At 43.0% G+C, this 18,605-nt stretch overlaps 1 protein-coding gene across 1 annotated transcript in view; it reads left to right on the plus strand.

Moving 5' to 3' along the window:
• Positions 1-18,605, plus strand: part of SLC4A11 (solute carrier family 4, sodium borate transporter, member 11) — a gene marked incomplete at its 5' end in the record, with an annotated part of 79,630 nt that overhangs the window by 23,746 nt on the left and 37,279 nt on the right. Inside the window, 4 exons of the mRNA XM_010282861.1 lie at positions 4,577-4,808; positions 5,451-5,513; positions 6,050-6,131; positions 15,268-15,395. Of these exons, the coding sequence (XP_010281163.1) occupies positions 4,577-4,808; positions 5,451-5,513; positions 6,050-6,131; positions 15,268-15,395 (505 nt within the window). The remainder of the gene's footprint in view (positions 1-4,576; positions 4,809-5,450; positions 5,514-6,049; positions 6,132-15,267; positions 15,396-18,605) is intronic.

The following is an 18,605-nucleotide window of genomic DNA, read 5'->3' on the forward strand; positions in this document are numbered from 1 at the left end:
ACATGCAGTCTAGGAGGACGATTAGGAAACAACGTTTAGTTTACACTTGCTCTTGAGACCGTAACTCAATGATGATAAGGTGAAAATGCAAAAAAAACTTGTATAGGCTGTATTACTACAAACCACTGACTATGAAAGTACACAAAGTATGCAGAGAGGAAGTGGGTTGATATTAAATACCATATGAAGTCTTGGTCTTTGGGGCTGTGAGGCATGTCTCACAGTGCTTTAAGTTGTCTTGATTCTTGCTTCATCTGCTGGTTGGGAGGGGCTGGGTGTTCGCGTGAAAACTTGTACCATCACTGATCCTGGTAAATCGTATATTCCAGGTTGTAACTTGGGTTCTTAAATCTATGTAGTAAAGCCTTGGGGGCTTTTTAGGGAATCCCAGAGGGCTCTCTAACTCTGCTTTGCTTTAGACCTCTAAGACAGCTCAAATGCTGAAAATGTTTCAGAAGGCTGAATTAGTAGGGGGAGGAAAACGGGTAATAGCTTCCGTAGAAGAAACCTTATTCCCAAGTTTAAAAAAAAAAAAACCACACACACAAAAAACCGAAACAAACCACCAAAACAAAGTGACCAAAAAAGTCAACATTGATATTAAGTCATAGAAGTTAAAATAAGCTATTCTATGCTCCAGGATGGAAATGTCTTTGTCAATAATTTGTCTTGTCTAATACTAGTGCCAAGGTTCTTTGAGTTGTATTCACTTGACTGAAAGTAACCTAAGAACTTAATCACTTAAAGGGCAAATTCTAAGCCCAAATGCAGGATCTGGCTCTGATAAGAAATAGTTGGAAACTGCAAACACGTAAGTGTCTCTTCTATTTTACTTTCCTTTTTAGAGCTGTAGGATTCCTGCTTTTCTTGCCTATAGTTTGTGCTTGAGCATTTAAGTGACCTGTTGAGCAACAAATACCAGAGAGCTAGCATACTTTAGCAGGACTTGAGAAAAGATACTATTCCCAGTTTTTGCCTCCAGGGAGCACAAGTGGAAATTCTGTGCTTAAAATGCAAAGGAAACTGGGACCCGAATCATGGAGGAGATGGCTCCAAGTGTCTGCGAAGGGGGAATCACTAGCAGAAAAGTGGTCAGGTCAGAAGCTTTGTCTGGAGATGTTTCCCTGCTATGTTGTCCCTGTCTCTGGTGGTAGCCTGTGGTTCTCCTGCCCCTTCAGCAGTGCTGGAAGGGCAATCAGTGTCTCAGGCAGGTTGCTCTCTGGCATGGCACTTGGTAAGCAAAAATAAGGAGAAGCTTCTTGACATGGTTTGAACTATTTAATCACCCTCAGGGTGTGTTTCTGAAGGAATTGGCCCAAGTGACCATAGCAACAGCACAGGTAGAGCTCTGCTGAGGACAACATGTTTTTCAGATGCCCCTTGTTGTAAGCTTCTTGCAGTGCCTGTAAGTGGAGGTGGTCTCCAGAGCAGCCACCCAGCAAAGAATTTGCATTTTGGGCCTTCTTGATGAGTTTTGAGAGCTCTTCTATGCACAGATGGAGTGTGTGACTTTGGCCAAGACACCTGCCTGAAGTCCAGGGAGGCTGTTTCAATGTGTTCACCCTTCTTTGGCACAACAGCCTCTGTTCTTGCCATGATGCAATGTGCAGCTTTATAATCAAGGATACTCAGTGCTATTAAAACGGCTATCGGGTAGCTGTCTTGGGTTTCTTGCTAAGCAGTTTCCAGCATCAGGTATCCTGGTGTGACCTGACTATAGCTAAAAATATTTGTGAAGGAACAATCATTAATCTCTCCTGAAACCACTGGGTGTCCTGACTTGCAACAGTTCTGTTTGAGCTATCTGAGGCATTGCTTCCACTAATTTCATCTTGGTTTGCCTCAGGGAGTAATGTATTTATATCCTTTCATGGTGGCTAGTTGGCTTGCAATGGTTGATGTGTGTATCTTTCCCAATGTTATGGGAGTGATAATAAGGATGGGTATTACCCCTATTTCCTGTAAAGGAGCAGGGGAATAAAGCAGGACCAAGGCATGGAAAATTATTTACCCAAGGCATTGCCTGAAGCCTCTGGCAGAGCTGGAGCTGAACCCTTATGACTTGCAGTAAGCTGCTGACAGCGCTGTCCTGCCACAACAAGCAAACGATTCTGTCATGAGCAGCCTGTTGGAGGATCAGTGTTGATTGAGATAGCGTGGGCAGATAATAGCCTTTGATTTATTTCTGCTGTCCCTCAGCTATCCCCCAACTTCCTCCTTCCACTGTTCTTCTGGTGGCTTCTCTCATACACGGGAGAAGCTGGTGACATGAAGCCACTGTTGCTTTTTTTGAAAGCTTCTTGACACTGTGGTGCTCCTGATGCTCTTAACCTTTCCCGTGCCTCCATGGGTACCTCCTCTGACATCCACCTTGTTAAACTCTATCTAGGCCATTTGGCCTCTTTGCTGTTTGAACCTACTTCATACGTTGAACACTATATGCCAGACAAGCCGAAATAAGTTACCTTTGGGAGGTGGTTGCTGGTCATATGGTCACTCCATGAACACCAGTGTTACAGATGGTGGTAGGTGTTTTAACCTGCTCTAATGCAGTAATAATTTGAGACTGACTTGGCTACTTGCACTTGTACAGTCTCTTTTAGGTGGTGGTGTAATGTAGCTGTGTCACTGTCTCCTAAGAGCAGATGGTAACAAAGCCTTGGGGGTGGGAGCTGAAATCCTTCAGAGAATCTTCCCTCTTAAGGATGCTGTGTAAGGAGTGATTGATGCAAAGTAAAACAGTGCTAATTGCAATGGATGTGTACTGACAACTTGATAGTTGCTGTGATAATTACAGTAATTTGTGACAAGTTAGCATTCCCCCCCCCCCCCCCCCCCCCGGCAGATGGTAACAAAGCCTTGGGGGTGGGAGCTGAAATCCTTCAGAGAATCTTCCCTCTTAAGGATGCTGTGTAAGGAGTGATTGATGCAAAGTAAAACAGTGCTAATTGCAATGGATGTGTACTGACAACTTGATAGTTGCTGTGATAATTACAGTAATTTGTGACAAGTTAGCATTCCCCCCCCCCCCCCCCCCCCCGGACACTCCACAAGGTAAAGAGGTTATGTGTGAGAGGAGGGGATCCATGAGTTGGGCTCTGGGGTGGTCCAGTAAACTTGGGGGAGAATGTGCTAAGGTCCTGGCTGGGGAGGCAACTTGGCATCATACTTGTAAAAGCAATTCAGAGCTTGATTCTTGCTGAGCTTAAGGCGAACTGAGGGTTTAAATGCTTCTTGACAATCTGGTCCTCAACATCATGAATTCAAGCCTGGGTGGCTTCCTGTCAGAAGGAAGGTCCATATAACAAAGAACATTTCCCATTTCCTCACTCAGTCTTAAGCTGTTGAAGGAGAGGACAGGACATTGGTGTGTAGTGATAGGACAAGGGGTAACAGCTGTAAACTGAGAGAGTGTTAAATTTAGATACAAGGAAAGCATTCCTCACTATGAGGTTGGTCAGACACTGGAAGAGGTTGCTCAGAGAATCTGTGGATGCCCCATCCCTGGAACTGTTCAAGGCCAGGTTGGATGGGGCTCTGAGCAACCTGGTCTAGTGGGAGGTGTCCCTGCCTATGGAGGGGGTTGGAACTAGATGACCTTTAAAGGTCCCTTCCAACCCAAACCGTTCTGTGATTCTATTCTATGACTGTTAGCGCTTCTTGACCGGTACTGTAAGTGCTAACTGTGTGTGTGGATTTCCAAGGACTCTGAAATAGGAACAACACTCTTGTTTGTTCAGTTAAAGAACTTCACAGATGACAAATACAGAAAGGAGTTGAGGTTCTGTAATACAACATGGCTGTTTCTTCCATCTCCAGGCCAACAAGTTTGGGACAGCAGAGCGAACTAGCAGAGAGTTGAGACAGTATCAGCTTCTGTCTGCTGTCCCTGTCCCCCCACTCCATCACACATCAATTCAAAGCTAACCATTATGCACAAAGGAATAAAACTTCTATGGGAGTGAAAACTATAGAAATTTAGGAAGTGTCAAAAAAGATCATGAGTCAGATGTCATTCCCCATCTCCCATTTCAGGCTCCCTAAGTGGAGCACAAGGGAGAGACAGTTCCCAGTTTGAGAAGAACTGGTTTAGGTTGCCCTGAGGTGCATGCTGGTAATTTTTCCTGCTGCTGAGCTCAGAGTCCCTTTCTTCCACATAACTTTTCCCATGTTACTGCGAGCGTCTTGAATTATTTAAACTTGAAGAGGATTTTAAATGCTACGTTAAGCATTTTTGCATTTAGGCTAACTTATGTGCTTTATCCTAAGCAAAAAAAACCCTAATTTTTTTAATTCTGCTTTCTATGTCAGGATATAAATGTCTAGGCATTCACCTATGGGCACTCTGTTAGGATAAGCCTTGAAAATTCAAACCTTCAATGCACTAATACATATGCATCAATGCATAAAACTCCTTTTCTTCTATAATGTGATCTGAATGGTCAAAGTGATTTCAGAATCACTGGCTGGATGGCAGTAACCTCAGCAAAACTGCCTGTGAACCATGCAGATCCTAGGCCTTTGCTGTTAGGTATTACATATAGCTGTCTAACACTTTGACCTCTTCTTAACACAGTACCTGAAATTAAAGAATTTTGAGGAGGAAGTTAGAGCCCACCGAGACCTGGATGGATTCTTGGCCAGAGCCAGCATCATCCTTGATGAAACAGCCACGTCCTTGGACGATGTTCTTCGAGAGATGCTGAAACACTTTGCTGAAGATCCCGAGAACATGGAGCCAAGTTGCAATTTTGAAAAAATCATGAGCACTTTATTCACAGATTCAGGGACCCCACGAGAAGGGAATGGTAATCAACTCTTGATTTGCTTTTGCCTGCAGGTTACAGTTAAAATAATCCTTTCTGTTGGTGGTGCATTGAACACTCACTGCATGGTCTCCAGACTTGCATGTTGCATGTGACACTGGGATTTTATTTTTCCATGTGACTCAGTTTGAAGGGTCTCGTGTCTCCAGGGTTTTTATGTTTTGGTGCAGTCCTGCCCCTGTTTCATTAAGATGACACATAGTGGTGTTCTCTGGGGTACGAAGTCTACAGCACTGGAGTGTCTTGTCTGTTTGAACCCCTTAGGTGTGGTCGTTCTCAGACAAGTGTCCGATGCTCTTCAGCAAAGAGACACTTGATGATGTCTCTTCAGAAATGGCTCCTTTGCCTTGTGATTCTCCATCCGAATTCACACAGGCCAGGGAATTTTGCTTGCTTTGGATGAGTAATTGGTTGGGAGGGATGAGCCTTTGCATTTCTCCCAGCCCACTGGAAGGGACAAGAGGCACTTTGCTTTTCTCCAGAAACTCAACTAGGGCAGCCCTAGCCAACATTGTTGGTTCACATATCACCTTAAGCTATCAGTAAATGTCATAGCATAGTCTAAAGTGCTACCTTTTTAGCTCAAGATGTAAAGAAGCTTAACTAAGCATTGTTTCTCTGTAGGCACCCATGATGTTTCAGAGTCAACAGGAATGAATATACAAACATGTACATCGCAGCTCAAATGTAACTGTCACAGCCTGAGTGAATTTGTTTAACAGATATGTCAAGTCCTGAGCATGTAGTAAGCATGTTCATGCTTTGGTTACTTCTTGCTACCTGTCTTAGAGCTTTGCATTTATAATCTCTTTAGGCTTTCTGCCAATAAAGAAAAATTACACAGTGCCATAAAATAATATGAGAACAGCAATTAGGAAGAGGGGGAGAGAGGGCAGGGGATTTGGAAGACAATGTCTCTTCCAGTCCTGTCTGTATGTGGTGAATAATGCTAATCTAATAACCTAATATTGCAGTAGGTTGATGTTGGGAGGAGAAAGCAGCTGCTTTTCCAAGCTGTAAATAGTTTAAGGACAGAATTCAAAAGCATCAGGACAGTTGTTTCCATCTTTCTCTGTCACCCCCCCACCCTTGCCTCAATCCACTGTGCAGATAAATAAGTATGTTTGGTATTAGTACTCAGCTTCCATTTGAAAGGAAATGTTATTTGCAGCTGCAAACCAAACATGGACAGTCTGTAATGTTTTCCTCTTTTCTTTTCCTAGTTCACCTCTTATCAGATACAATTCAAGGGGTCACAGCAACAGTCACAGGGGTGCAGTATCAGCAGTCCTGGCTCTGTATCATGTAAGTACCTGGGTTAGATCAGCAGAATCCACTGGCTGCTCACAACTTGTAACTCTTCCCATGGCTGGGAAGAGAAGAGGTGCAGCATGTGCCCTTGGAAGTTAAGATGGTGATGCTTTCCCCACCCATTCTAGTCTGTGGGATCTCAGCCTCGCATTGGGCTGCTCCTCTTTGCAAATAAGCAAGCAGTAGCCTGGGCAGAGATGACCACAGTCTCTATAGGGCATTAAGCTCTTGAAAGCTCTCGAAATCTGGTGTTAACAAGCTAAGAATGCTGAAAAAAATCTTGAGCCAGAAAATGCTAATTACTGAGAAATGTTAATGACAGGAACGTCTGAAAGGGACCAGCAAGCTGCTTCATGGACTACTTTGCCTGCCAAAGTCTGGGAACTTGTACCAAAAGATTTCTTGGGTCCTTTGAAAACATCTAAACTTTGTAACTGAAAATTGAAGTCAGAAATTCCAACACTATTTAGACCCTAACTACTTCGACAATTCAGATGCTGATTAATTGTCAACACTGCTAAACATTGGAGGAGACCATTAAGACAATAAGGACTCTGTTACCTGGGATTTATGAGACACGGTGACTTCACCCCAGCTTCCACTTGACAAAAACTTGGTTTTGAAATTATTGTCTTGGTCAAGCATGTTGGGTGAACCAAACTGTCCCTTCAGTGGAAGGCCAGAACCTGGGTCACCAAGTCAACAAAAGCAATGCAATTTGATTTATTTATTGCTTTTTGCATATGCAGTCTCTAAGTCAAGTTGTCAAGAAACATGTTAATTCCGAGAGAAATTACTAGGACATGTTGGATAGGTGCCTAAAGGCTTGGGGAATGTGTGCACACATTTTAGCCTTCACAGCTACTTTGGTAGGACAACTGTCACAATAGCTTTCCTTGTACTAGCAGTTCTTCTCCTCTCTGCTTATGGCTGGAAAAAAGGAATAGTATTCTGCTTTGGACATAGATGATGAAAAAACCCCCAAAAAAACCACAACCACTAAATAGCCAAAAAAACCCACCAATAAACACCACCCCTCCCCTTGTTTCTAATCTCATGAAAGAAAGATGTGGTCTCTATGTGAAAAGGTAATTATTGCATATCAGGGCTCTGTTCTGTGAAATAAATGAACTGGATAATGACTGTGCTGCATGTGCTACTGTCAGCTCTACTCTTACACATGGCATGTACAGAGCAGCTTGCACAAAGAAGAAGATTTGTTCACATAGTAAAACTGTCTTTCTGTGTTGATCAAGCAAAAGAGCTTTTGAGCAGTTTTTTTCCACTTTGGATGCCACAGGTAGCATAGTGGCAATAAGGATATGTAAATCCTACTCTAGGAAGGGTAGAGGGTGGCAGTTTCTACCGTGGCATGTGACATGGCTCTATGGAGGGCTTTGGAGAACATTGACTTAACAAAGCATTTCTAGAGGTCATGATACAAATGCTGTGACTATATACATGAAACTGGAAAGGGTAGGTTCAGCCTTTCTGTAGAAAGTGTGCCAAAGCTTTAAATGCATCCATGTGATTAATACTAGCTTCCATGACAAGACATGATTTGAAAAATAAGCTTACAGCCTGAAGGTGTCTTGTGCAAAACTTTCCTTGTTTCTTCCTTTTGTTACGCTAAAGAGGGAGAAGAAAGTGGTGGGAAAGCAGTGATGAGTTATTAACTGCAATTATCTAATTATTGTACTGTATTTCTGCTGTAGCTATTGTGCAACAGATTGTGAACCATATTTTTAGATCTTACATTTTTCTTGAAGTCAGATTGCAAAACAACTTCCAAAACTCTGAAGTAAAAGGAATTTGTTCATGGGAAAAATTTTCCGTATGAGTGGGAAGAACCTTTAAGATATATGCTGGTTTTTTATCCTTGCATATAGTCTATACTCTTTGCTAAATTTTAAATCAGCACTGCTGTTTTTTTGTGCACTTTATCTTTTTATTTCTAGAGATAGGTCTGAGTATCATCATAGGATTATATTAATGAGGAAGAGCAGCTCAAAGATACGGTTTTGGTAGTGTTGCTTCTGCATTGATTTCAAGGGGAAATATTAAAGCTGAAATTAGCTTAGAGTCAGAAAGAAAAAACTTGTGTAGGACTTTCATTGTGTTGCGCAGAGCCTGGCTACAAAAAAGCGTTCCTAAGGGACACAAAAATTTGGTTCACTGCCTCTTCTGTGCTGGAAAGAGGGCTGCTTTTTCTTATCTGACTTATCCTTAGGGGGAAGAGTGATGGGGAAAACCTAGGGTGGAATAGCTCTTCTGCTTCTGTTGGAATTGGTGCTTTCCTGACAGTTTCAGGTCTACTGAGCATCCAGCAAGGTCAGATGTACCATATGGATCTGGGCTATAGCCACATGACAGTACAAACTGTTGAGGAATTGAAGATCTCAAGGTTTGAATGTTCCACTGAAGTCCAGGAAAACAACTGGTTTCCGATTCACAACAGGCTTTAGGGCTGCTTTTTGTCAAGAGTGACTAAAACGTGATCTTGCTTAAACCATACTCAGGGCACATAAGCTTATGGAAACCTTGAGACTTCATTAAAATTTTGTGTAGCGGAGAGTAGCACAGTACTGCATGCCCCACTAACCAGCTCTCTTCAGCTCTAAAAGAAAGTAAGTTGCTAGGTATTTGTGTACACAATGGTTTTCTAACTAGAAAGCAAATCTTCAGAGTTACAGATTAGCTACATCAGTCAAAGATGTGATCTCGTACCTTAGAAACCATGGACATAGCTTTTTCTTTCTCCTATTCGTAGTATTCGCCAGAACAGCACGACACAAACTGGCATGGAGATCTCTTGCTGCTTCACTGTGAAACTGCTGGTTGATTGTTTCATTAGAGATCTTGGGATGAAGGATAGCCAGACCTGTCCCAAAATGGGGAATGCTGGACTATTATCCTCAGACTTATTCAGTTATTTAGCATGAGGAAGCTCTGCTGTTAGGAGCTTAGAGAGGTACTTTGGTACCCCTCCAGCATGCAATGACTGCAGCAGGTAGATGTACTGCCAGGAAGGTACTCAGTTCCTCATGAACCATGCAGGCATACCATGATGCAGATCTGGAGGGGGTAACTGGATGCTTTGCATGTCTGGATCAGGAAAGGTGGGCAACAAGCCCCTGTGAAAGTTGTTGGTTTTGGTGTTGCACAGTTTTGTGGCTCAAAAAGCCCAGGGAAGGCCCCTCCCCTGCCCTTATCCAATGGAGAGTATATGGAGAAGTGGCTCTCATCACAAGCACAGTTCTATCACGCCTAATTGCTTCTTTCACTCTGACAAATGGAGAGGTAAATGCCTTTTTTCTTCTTCCCTTAGAGTGAAGAATATCTAATGTTAAGGATGTTAAAACAACTGTTAACTGACTGCTGGTGGATCTCTGTCCTTGGTGTCCTTCTAGGAGAAACACCAGCTGTGTGTGTTGTTGAACAAATGCTCCCTGAATTGGGTGGAATTCCCCAGGCATCACATCTTCCAGGCTATATTATTCTTGCCAGGAGATAGATATAATTGCTTTCTTCTAAAGCTGAATCCTTAGAAAAACATGGAAGCAAGCTGCTTTGTAGTCTGGATTGAGTAGTTGAAGAGCCATTTCCTTTGGCTGCATTGATAAGGCACATGGATTGGTGAAGGACTTATTTTCAGTGCATTCAACTGATTTGCTAATGCTGTTTTAACAGGCAAAGCAGAGGAAAAAAGCTTCTCTGTAAGCAGAGTGTTTTAGTGGGTTGTGTGCTCTGTGTTATAAAATTGCTTACTCTGATACAGTGTGTCATTGCAGTGATTCCTGTGGAGGAATTTAACTCAGAAAAACCCAGGTAGCCTTTCAGAAACAGGTATTGTTAGGTTATTTTGGATATCAAGCAAGACTGCTGTTCAAATAGAGTAAAGTTAAGAGCAGTAATTTCTCAGATTTAATATATAACTGATGGTTGTGTGAAATATGTTACTAATGGATCTCCCAACAAAAGTAATGGAAAACCTATTTTACATGTTTGAGGGTTTGTCCAGACCCAGAGGTTTGTGGGTCTATAGAAAAGCTATGTTGCTTCTGATTTAGCTGTTGAATAGATTTCAAATAGAGATGCTTCAGTTACTGTGTATTCCTCAGAATACTGCCCCTTCTTTCAAAGAGCAAAATGGGAATGCTCTGGGAAATTGTAAGAGTTCAACTGTTTAAAACAAATATTATCCTTTAGAGGAATGATTACAAGATTTGGAGTCTTGTAAACAAGAGCTTCTTCTCCAAAATTTACAATCATCATTTCTCAAGTGTTCTCTGGGTTCAAAGAGCTGATTAATTTTCTTTTAAGTGCCTAGCCACCCTTGTTGGGCTGTCTCAGGTTATGCTGGAGAGCTGAAACTCTTGCAGGTGCTGTGTTATGAAAAGGAGTTCTCAAATTCAAACCCTTTGTTAGGAATTTGGGTCCCGAAGGAAATCTGTTAAAGAGAAGGAGGACTCGTTTCAGTGCCTGCAGCATGTGTACAGGGAGGGGGAGATGTCTCCTTATGCATTGACCTGTAGAAAATACTTTCCCTTAAAGAGATTAACTGCTAGAGAGGATGGGTCTTTCTGGTGCCCAGCAAAGTGCATTTACCACTCCAAAACGATATCCAGCTTGGAGTGACTTTGTTGCTGAAACAACCCTGTGCGCCAAGCTGTGGGTGAGCTGGCTTGCTGGTCACAGCTTCATTCCTCGCTTGCAAATTCTGGTTTCTGAAAGCTTGTGCCTGGAGCTGCTCTGCAGAGGAAGATTTATTTGCTGTGGATGAGAACAAGAAGTGTCATTGTTGTTCTGCATCGGGACAGGAAAAGGCTGGCTAGCTGATTACCTCTGCTGGGCACTTTTTCTTACTGCAGAGGATAATTTGCTTCTGAATTGACTTCCTTTTTTGCCCTGTTTAAAGAGGGTTTCTGTTTCTCTTGGGTCTCCATAGTTTGACCCTTTTTATGATTTGGTTGAGAAATGTGTTATTACTCTGATAACATCTTGGGTGTGGGGCAGACCTGTGGCGTGTGTGACTCGGTGTATCAGTGATTTCGGTGGAGCATTGCCAGTTCTCACCATCAGAGTGCCACGCTCAGCGCCCCTAAGATATGCAGCCTGGAAAGAGAGGACAACAGCGAAGCAGGAAGGTCTGCTGTAATTTAAATGCCCTTTTTATGAGCTCAATTATTGGAGGATCAAGATAAAATTGCTGAGAACACAACCTGGCATCTCATTAAATCATAGCCCAGCATTCCTTGTGTGACTAATACTGGGTGAAAATAGATTTTTCAGCTTTCTGGCCAAACCAAAGGAGAAACAAATTTAGCTCAACTCAAACCAAAAGGGAACTTGGAGGCTTTGGCCAAACCAGACTTGATTTAGAGTCAGCTGAAAATGTCATGCTAGTTCTCAGGTTTTGGGGATTATTTTTTTTTCTTAGTGGGAATTTACTTAAGTGCTACTTGAAAAAAGTTGCTTCATTTTGAAAGTTACTTTCCTCTTGGCCTGAACTACACTAATTTTTACCTGTAGTCTTGTATAACTGGGACTTCTCAATGTAAGCCAAATAATTTTTTTTTGTCCTTTACAAATATTTGCACAAGTCTAGTAGGGACTGCAGTTTTGGTTTGCATTATTTGTATCTGGATTCTGTAATTAAAACAAAAGTGGGAGCTCTGAGTGCTACACCAGGGAATAGGATTTGAGTCAGCTAAATAATGGCTTAAACTTGAAGAAAATCTTGAGATGCTGAATGATGCATGGGCAGAAGTGACTTGGCCTTGCTCTAGAAGTACTGAGATAATTTTATTTCCCCCCAAATAAATGGATATAACAGGGCAAGACCAGGCTCAGTGCAGATGAGGCTGCATTCTGTACAACAGCACTGTTTCTCCCTTCTGTGCAGCAATACTGGGGTGCATCAGACCACCTGTGGCACCGGTTTGAATCTGTTTTTACCCTGATTTACCCTCACTAAACGAACTCAGCCTGATTTGTAAAGGCATTATTGAACTGAATTGTGTCCGTGCATTGACCTAAATTAGGTTGGAAATTCTTCAGTGTCTCAGTTTTACTGGTGTGATACTGGGATTCAGATGCATGTGTCAGTGTCAATAGAACTCTTTACAGAAAAGTTGGAAGAAACTGTCTCATAGGTCTGAGAAGTCTCAAACTCCAGCACTGTGGATAAAACTATTTCAGATAAAAATGGGTAATGATGACAGTGGGTTTCTTGGTGTCTTGTGAATGTGCTCACTGTTGCTAAATTTTCTAGTACTGCCTAAGAGTTCCAAGATCATCTTGTTGCACACTTTCTCAGTCCCTTAAGGTAAGAAAACAGTGGACTCCTGATTTAGAGACACACAAAGTTTTGGCATGGCTGCCAGGAAAATTAACTTGTGTGTGAAAGCAATCCCATAACCAAGAACAACCTTTTAGAGTCAAGATTTCCCTCCATACCCAAAAAGCTCTTGAGCTGAAGTGATGTTGTAGCCCTGTGGACTGGCACTGTTGGCAGGACTGTCATCTCTGGAAAGCACGGCCTTATAGACAAGTTACTGGAGCTGAAACATAACTCCCTGTTACTTCAGGGAGAAAACTAGTTACAGAAGAACATGTGGCTTGCTTAAGTATTGCACTATATAATAGATTTTTCCAGATAACTTGCTATATTGCAACATGACTTCACGTATTGCAGCTAGGGGAGCAGGGCTCTTGCACGTTGGCTTTCCTGCCTTGGGTAGAAGCAAGTTGAAATTCTGTTTTTGTGAGGTTTCAGTTCTTGGATTTACTCAAATGGGGTAGGAGCACACAAGCAGCTACTGCTGAGCAGCACTGCTGAGATGGCTGGTAACTTGCACCTCCGCAACACATACAAACTTATGTTCTTGTGCATGCCTTAATATCCTGCCCCACTTCAGGCACCGGGGCGTGTGCTGGCGTGATCAGCTCTTGCCCTGTAATAAGTCTTCTCTGGCCATGCTTTTGTACTTCAGTAGTTTCTTGCTAGGTCAGGTGCTGCTTGATAGACAGGGTAGGAAAGGGGTGATGTCTGGAAAGCATTAGTATAGCTGTAAGCAATAAGTATCTGATATGTGCTTCTGGCCATCTCCGGAATGGAAATGATGTTTCAAAATGCCCAAAAAGCCTTCCTTTACAAAACAAATTAATTGATAAGCTCAAGAGCTGAGGTGTGAAAATGCTGAGAACAGAGCTCAACATAAGGGTGATATTATAATAATGTTATTAGCTGTTGGTGGCTAGTTCAGGTGGATGAAGGTGAGAGAACTGAAAGTGTTGAACCACTTGAAGGTTCTCTTGTTAGTCTGAAGACTGGAGTTCCTGTATCTTCCCCATTGGCTTGTTGAACTGTAACACAAGGAGGCTTGTGTGCCATCCAGCCATAGCAAGACTGCTACAGAGGGCTTTCATTTGCTTGTGAAAACCACTGTTGTCTGGGCTCATTTGATCCGTTGGGAGAGAAGGACAAGGATTGTTGCAGATCCAAATTACAGATTTAGTTGAGAAAATAGCTTGCACTTGGTTTTTCTATTACTTTAGAAGAGATATGTTCTTAACCTTAGGATCTGCCTTGATCTTTCTCTTCCAAACCTGCTTCAAGTATGAAAAGGACAAGGGGCTGTGGTGGAGGGGAGTTAGGAAATAAATGAAACACTGTCATCTTACTCATGACCTATATTGTGCTAATTAAGCTGTTTGGTTGCTCTCAGACAAATGCCTTTGTCAGATTAATATGTGTAAGTAGGCTGCTTCCACCCTGTGATCAGGAAGTCAAATTCAATAAGAAAATACTTGGTGGTGTGACTTCTTTAATGCAAGTTATTAAGAACTTAATAGAAAATATAATGTGCTCCTGACTAGTGCATCTCCAGCTGAAGATCTTCGGGAGCCGTTACTGGAGCAACCTTCAGGGTGCATTGGTGTAAGAATATATCTTAAAAGGAAAGAAATGGGCTAGGATTATGGAAGAGAAGTTAAAGGAGAGATGGACCTTCCTAACACAGAGGACTGTGACAGGTGCTTGCTAGATAAATAAAAGGGAGCAAGCAGTCAAAGTAGCTTTGAATTAGGAAAAAGGGAAAAAAATTAAGAAATCACTGCGAGGTAGGACAACACATTTCCATACCTCTTTCATTGTCAATAGCAAGCCTTGTGTATATATTTCACCACTGCTTTTCAGAAAAGTTGAGAAGTAGTAGGTGCCTTTAATGGGAACAGGAGAGCTGTAGTCCAGATTGGTGTTAGCAGCTTTCTGCAACTGCACCAAGCTACTTTGCTGCTTTTGCAGAGTTTTCCAGAAGAAAAAATGATGGCTACCCACATCGCAGCCCCGTTTAAATATCCTGGGGTGGAGACAGACCTTGTCTTGCATGGCTTACAAAGATGATCTCTGTGTTTATTTAAAACAGCTTGTTGCTAGTCTGCGTTATGGCAGTCAAACAGCCATCACGTGCCCAGCAGGGCCGGCTGGATTGCAGCCAAGGGTTTCCCTCTGAGCAGTAATCCTGCCTGCTGCAGCCTCTCAGGATCTTGAGCAAGGAGGTCAGCTTGGTTTCTGTAATGCACCTGTACCAGAGAGGGGAAAAGTAACAGCTGAGAGTAAATAGGGAAAGCCATTCAAACAGAGATCTGCCTGAGTGGAAATACGTTGGTTTGGCACCTTGCCTTAGTGTTTCCAACAGCACTTTGGGAGATGAGGTGAAATGAAATGAAGTGTAAACTGCTTTCCAATAATGTAGGTGTTGGTTTCTTTCTAAGACGGCTTTTTCGTAGAAGTTTCTGTAACATTGCAAGTACTAGGTATGTTGCACTCTCTATCTTTTGATATTTGGGTTTTTTTGGCTATTAAAAAGCAGATGGGAGAAGAGGGAGAATACACCTTGAAATCCTGAAAGCTATTTCCTATAAAAACATGGATGTCAAATTCTGCAGAACAGTTACCAGAACTGGGCTAGCAGTAACTTAAAGTCACTGTTTAAGACTTCAGAAGTGATCCTTTCACAACTGATGTTTCTCAAAGTTGCAATGTGTGTTTATAAATCTTGCGCACCAGGACAGCGCGTGCCATGTGTCATAGTGTCATGTATGACAATGCCATCTTCCTTGACAGTTGCACTATAAAGTCCCTTCAGCGACGTCACGTTTGCATCAGCCGCCTGGAGAGGCCTCAAAATTGGGGTGAAAACTCCTGTGAAGTAAGATTTGTGATATTAGTCCTGGCTCCTCCTAAAATGGTGAGTATTGCTCTCATGCTTGCTCTGGTGCTTCAGAGCGGTCTCCCAAGACTGCTTTTCCTTGGTCTCCTAGGCTTAATGACAACATATTATTTTTAAAACATAAGGGGATGTGAAAAGGCCTGATATCTTCTCAGCAGTTGTCAAGATGGTTCCTGCTGTGTCTGTGAGGGGTAGAATAGTCAGCTGTGTCCTCATCACATCAAGTGATCTACAGATCAAGTGTGTCAGTAGACTCTATAGACTTTTTGCTATAGCTGCAGCTGTGATGCATGCATTACTCCACAGATTCCCCCCTCCAGCTTCACCAGTTTAGCTACTAATTTTAGAGATAAGAATACTGTTCCTGGCTAAAGCCATGCTTGTGAAGGGCTCTTGCAAGTCTGCAGCTGATGCCCCACTGCAGAGGTCTCTGTTGCTTCCTGGCAAACTCCCTTGATGGGACTGACAGTTACACTGTAGATGTGGCTGCAGCAGTTGTAGACCGGCTGATGTAACCAAGAGGAAAGATGGAGTTTTGTGAGCTCTATTGCAGGTATGGACTAGGCTATTTGGGAGCTGGGGTGCTTGCAAGGTCAGACTGTCCTGAGGTCCTTTTGTGATGTGTTTTCATAGCTTTTGGCACTCGAAGCAGCAAGGGTAAAGCTTGCTTAGGTGTAGTTACTGCTTCCTTGGTGTAGACAAGACTAACAAACGGCATAGTAGTACACATTTATTGCAATATCACGGGGTGGGGCAGGGGCAGCACCAAGGTCTAGTGGGGGATCACTGTCCTGTCTTCCTAGAAAGCACTGGCTTGATCAAGATGGTGTGCTCTTCTAGCTAATGGTTGAACAGTTCAAAGCTCAAGACCTTTTCACACTTAAGTGGGCTGTTTACACCTTGGGGCTACTAGGTCTGTGCTCTGGGAGGTGCTGGAGAGGTTGGGGACCTTGTCTAACAGGACATATCCTGATTCAATTTCCTGCTCTTCAATGCTATCTGTGTGACCTTGGGACCTTCTAGTCTGGTTTGTCTTCCCTCCCCTCCCCTTGTTTAAATGGATATACTGGTGTTTCCTTATTTCCCAGGTTTTCTGGCAGATCTTTCCCAACTGAGCAGTTCAATGCTTTTGGCATAAATCTCAAACCCAACAGGCTGAAAACATATTGATGTTGCTTATGACAAGCAGCAGGCAAACAACTGAACCCATGTGCAATTGCATTGATCTCTCTTTCATTGTATGGCAGTTTGCTTATCTCCGGCCAGCTACGTGCAAAGCACCCAGCAAACAGCTCTGCATCCGCTTGCATCCTGAAAGTTTGCAATTCCACTGGACAGCATCAAATTAAGGAAAGGGAGTGGAGGCCAAGCAGAGCTGCAGTTGCCAATATGCTTTTTATTTTAAATGAGTTTAGCTAGCCAGCTCTAAGTACGCATTTCTGGTACAGCAGTTAAAATAATTAACCTGCTGACAGTAACAGATTAAATGAGCCTTGCTTGGGGAGGAAAAAAAAAAAAGCTCAGAAAATGGGCATCTGTTGTGCTGAAGAATCCAGATTCTTGGCCTTCTCTAATATAGAGGATGGAAAAAAACTTGCGTTCTCTTGCAAATCTCTGTGCTCTTCCTCAAAACCATTCATCTCTCTCTGGGAAAGCAAAGAAAGGGAGCAGCATTGGGCAGCTTGAAGTAAGCCCTTGCAGCATCCAGCCCAAGGACCGCTGCTTCTTAGAGGTGAAAGGAGAAGCCTCCCCTGTGATAGTAAATCCAGGCTGGTTCAGTCTGAAAGGACCAAGCTTACAAGCTCTAAAAGCAACTTCCAGAGCAGATTATCATCACTTAAATCCAAACCTTTCCCTAGAAACTTAAATTGAACATGTCCTAGCAAGCATGTCTGAAGTGATATTCCCTGTGATGGAAAGGGTGATGGAGGAGAGGTGGAGGCAGGGCAGTGTGAGTGATGGAGCAAGTGTAGTGTTAGTGATGACTTTGGGACTAGTGCAGTGCCACCCACATGTCCATGGCTCTGCATCAAGCAACACTGAATTATTTGGTTGCGTTCATGAAGAAATTGTTGGTCGTCTTTGTTATCATGAGAACTAATTCAGATCAATAGCATACACTCGCTGCTACTTTTCACAGTAATGTGAGGAGCTTGGAGGCTGGCCAAAGGCAGGTGGTTGTTTGGGTGTCCCTGGCAGTTGCTGCATGATGAGTGTTGAGTGTAGCTAAAGCGAGTGGGTTAAAACTTTGCATCAAAAGGAGCTCTTAATGAGCTGTGGTTCTACATAACTTTGCCTTGGTAAGTATCTTATCTGTCCTGACCAAAGTGGTACAAACAGTTGAGTGGGTCAGGGTTTGTAGAGCTTGGATTTGGTGGGTTTGTGCAGGGACAGGGAGCTCTGTCTCCTTTACTGTTCCTTTTGTATCTAATTTCCAAGGTGCTTGGAGCAATAGGAAAGCAGGCTTGGATACAGTTGAAGCTGGACCCTCAAAGATCAAGCCTGTGGCTTACAGAAATGTTAAAGCTTGCAAATAGGCACTTGTTTCTTTTTCATGTTTGCAAATCTCCCATCCCTTTCAAGCATTTAGTGAAGATAGTGCTGTTTGTGTGCGTGCTCAACTGCTGCTTTCCTATGCTTTCCTCCATGCCAGTAGTTACTTTATCTGACAGCTCTAAATCTCCACTTGTGCTGCCAGAATTTCCCCAGAGAAGCCAACTGAATTGAGTTTTAATGCCCAGAAAATAGGAAGCCGATGAAGCAGATGTGCACGATAATCTCAGTCTTTCAGAAAAGGCATCAGGACACTTCTACCTGCAGGAACCTTGACTACAGCATCTTTCTGACCCAGTAGCAGTAATGCTGAGATGCTGTAGGATAGCAAAGATTCTTATTTTTCAGTCTTAGCAGCCTTGAAGGGAGACTGGGAATAAAATGTGTGATTCAGCTTTGGTTTGAGTCCTGGGAAGTTGATCAAGTGAGACTGATCAGTGCTTCTGGTCAGGGCCTGTATGTCGATGCCTTCAGAGGATCCTGTTGTGGTTGGTGTGTTAGTCTGCAGCAGCTTCCACATGTACCCTTCTCAGTCAGGTGTCTCTGGGGTCCTGGAAGCCAGACAGTTGCTCTTCAGACGATGCCCCATGGGGCAAATCAGTGGTTTTACCTTTCAGAAGTGAACAAAAATAGTTTTACAATTTTTTTCTGTCTTTCCTCCCCTCTCCTCCCCCCCCCC

The sequence above is a fragment of the Phaethon lepturus genome, unplaced genomic scaffold (assembly GCF_000687285.1).
Source record: "Phaethon lepturus isolate BGI_N335 unplaced genomic scaffold, ASM68728v1 scaffold8370, whole genome shotgun sequence".
Classification (NCBI taxonomy): domain Eukaryota; kingdom Metazoa; phylum Chordata; class Aves; order Phaethontiformes; family Phaethontidae; genus Phaethon; species Phaethon lepturus.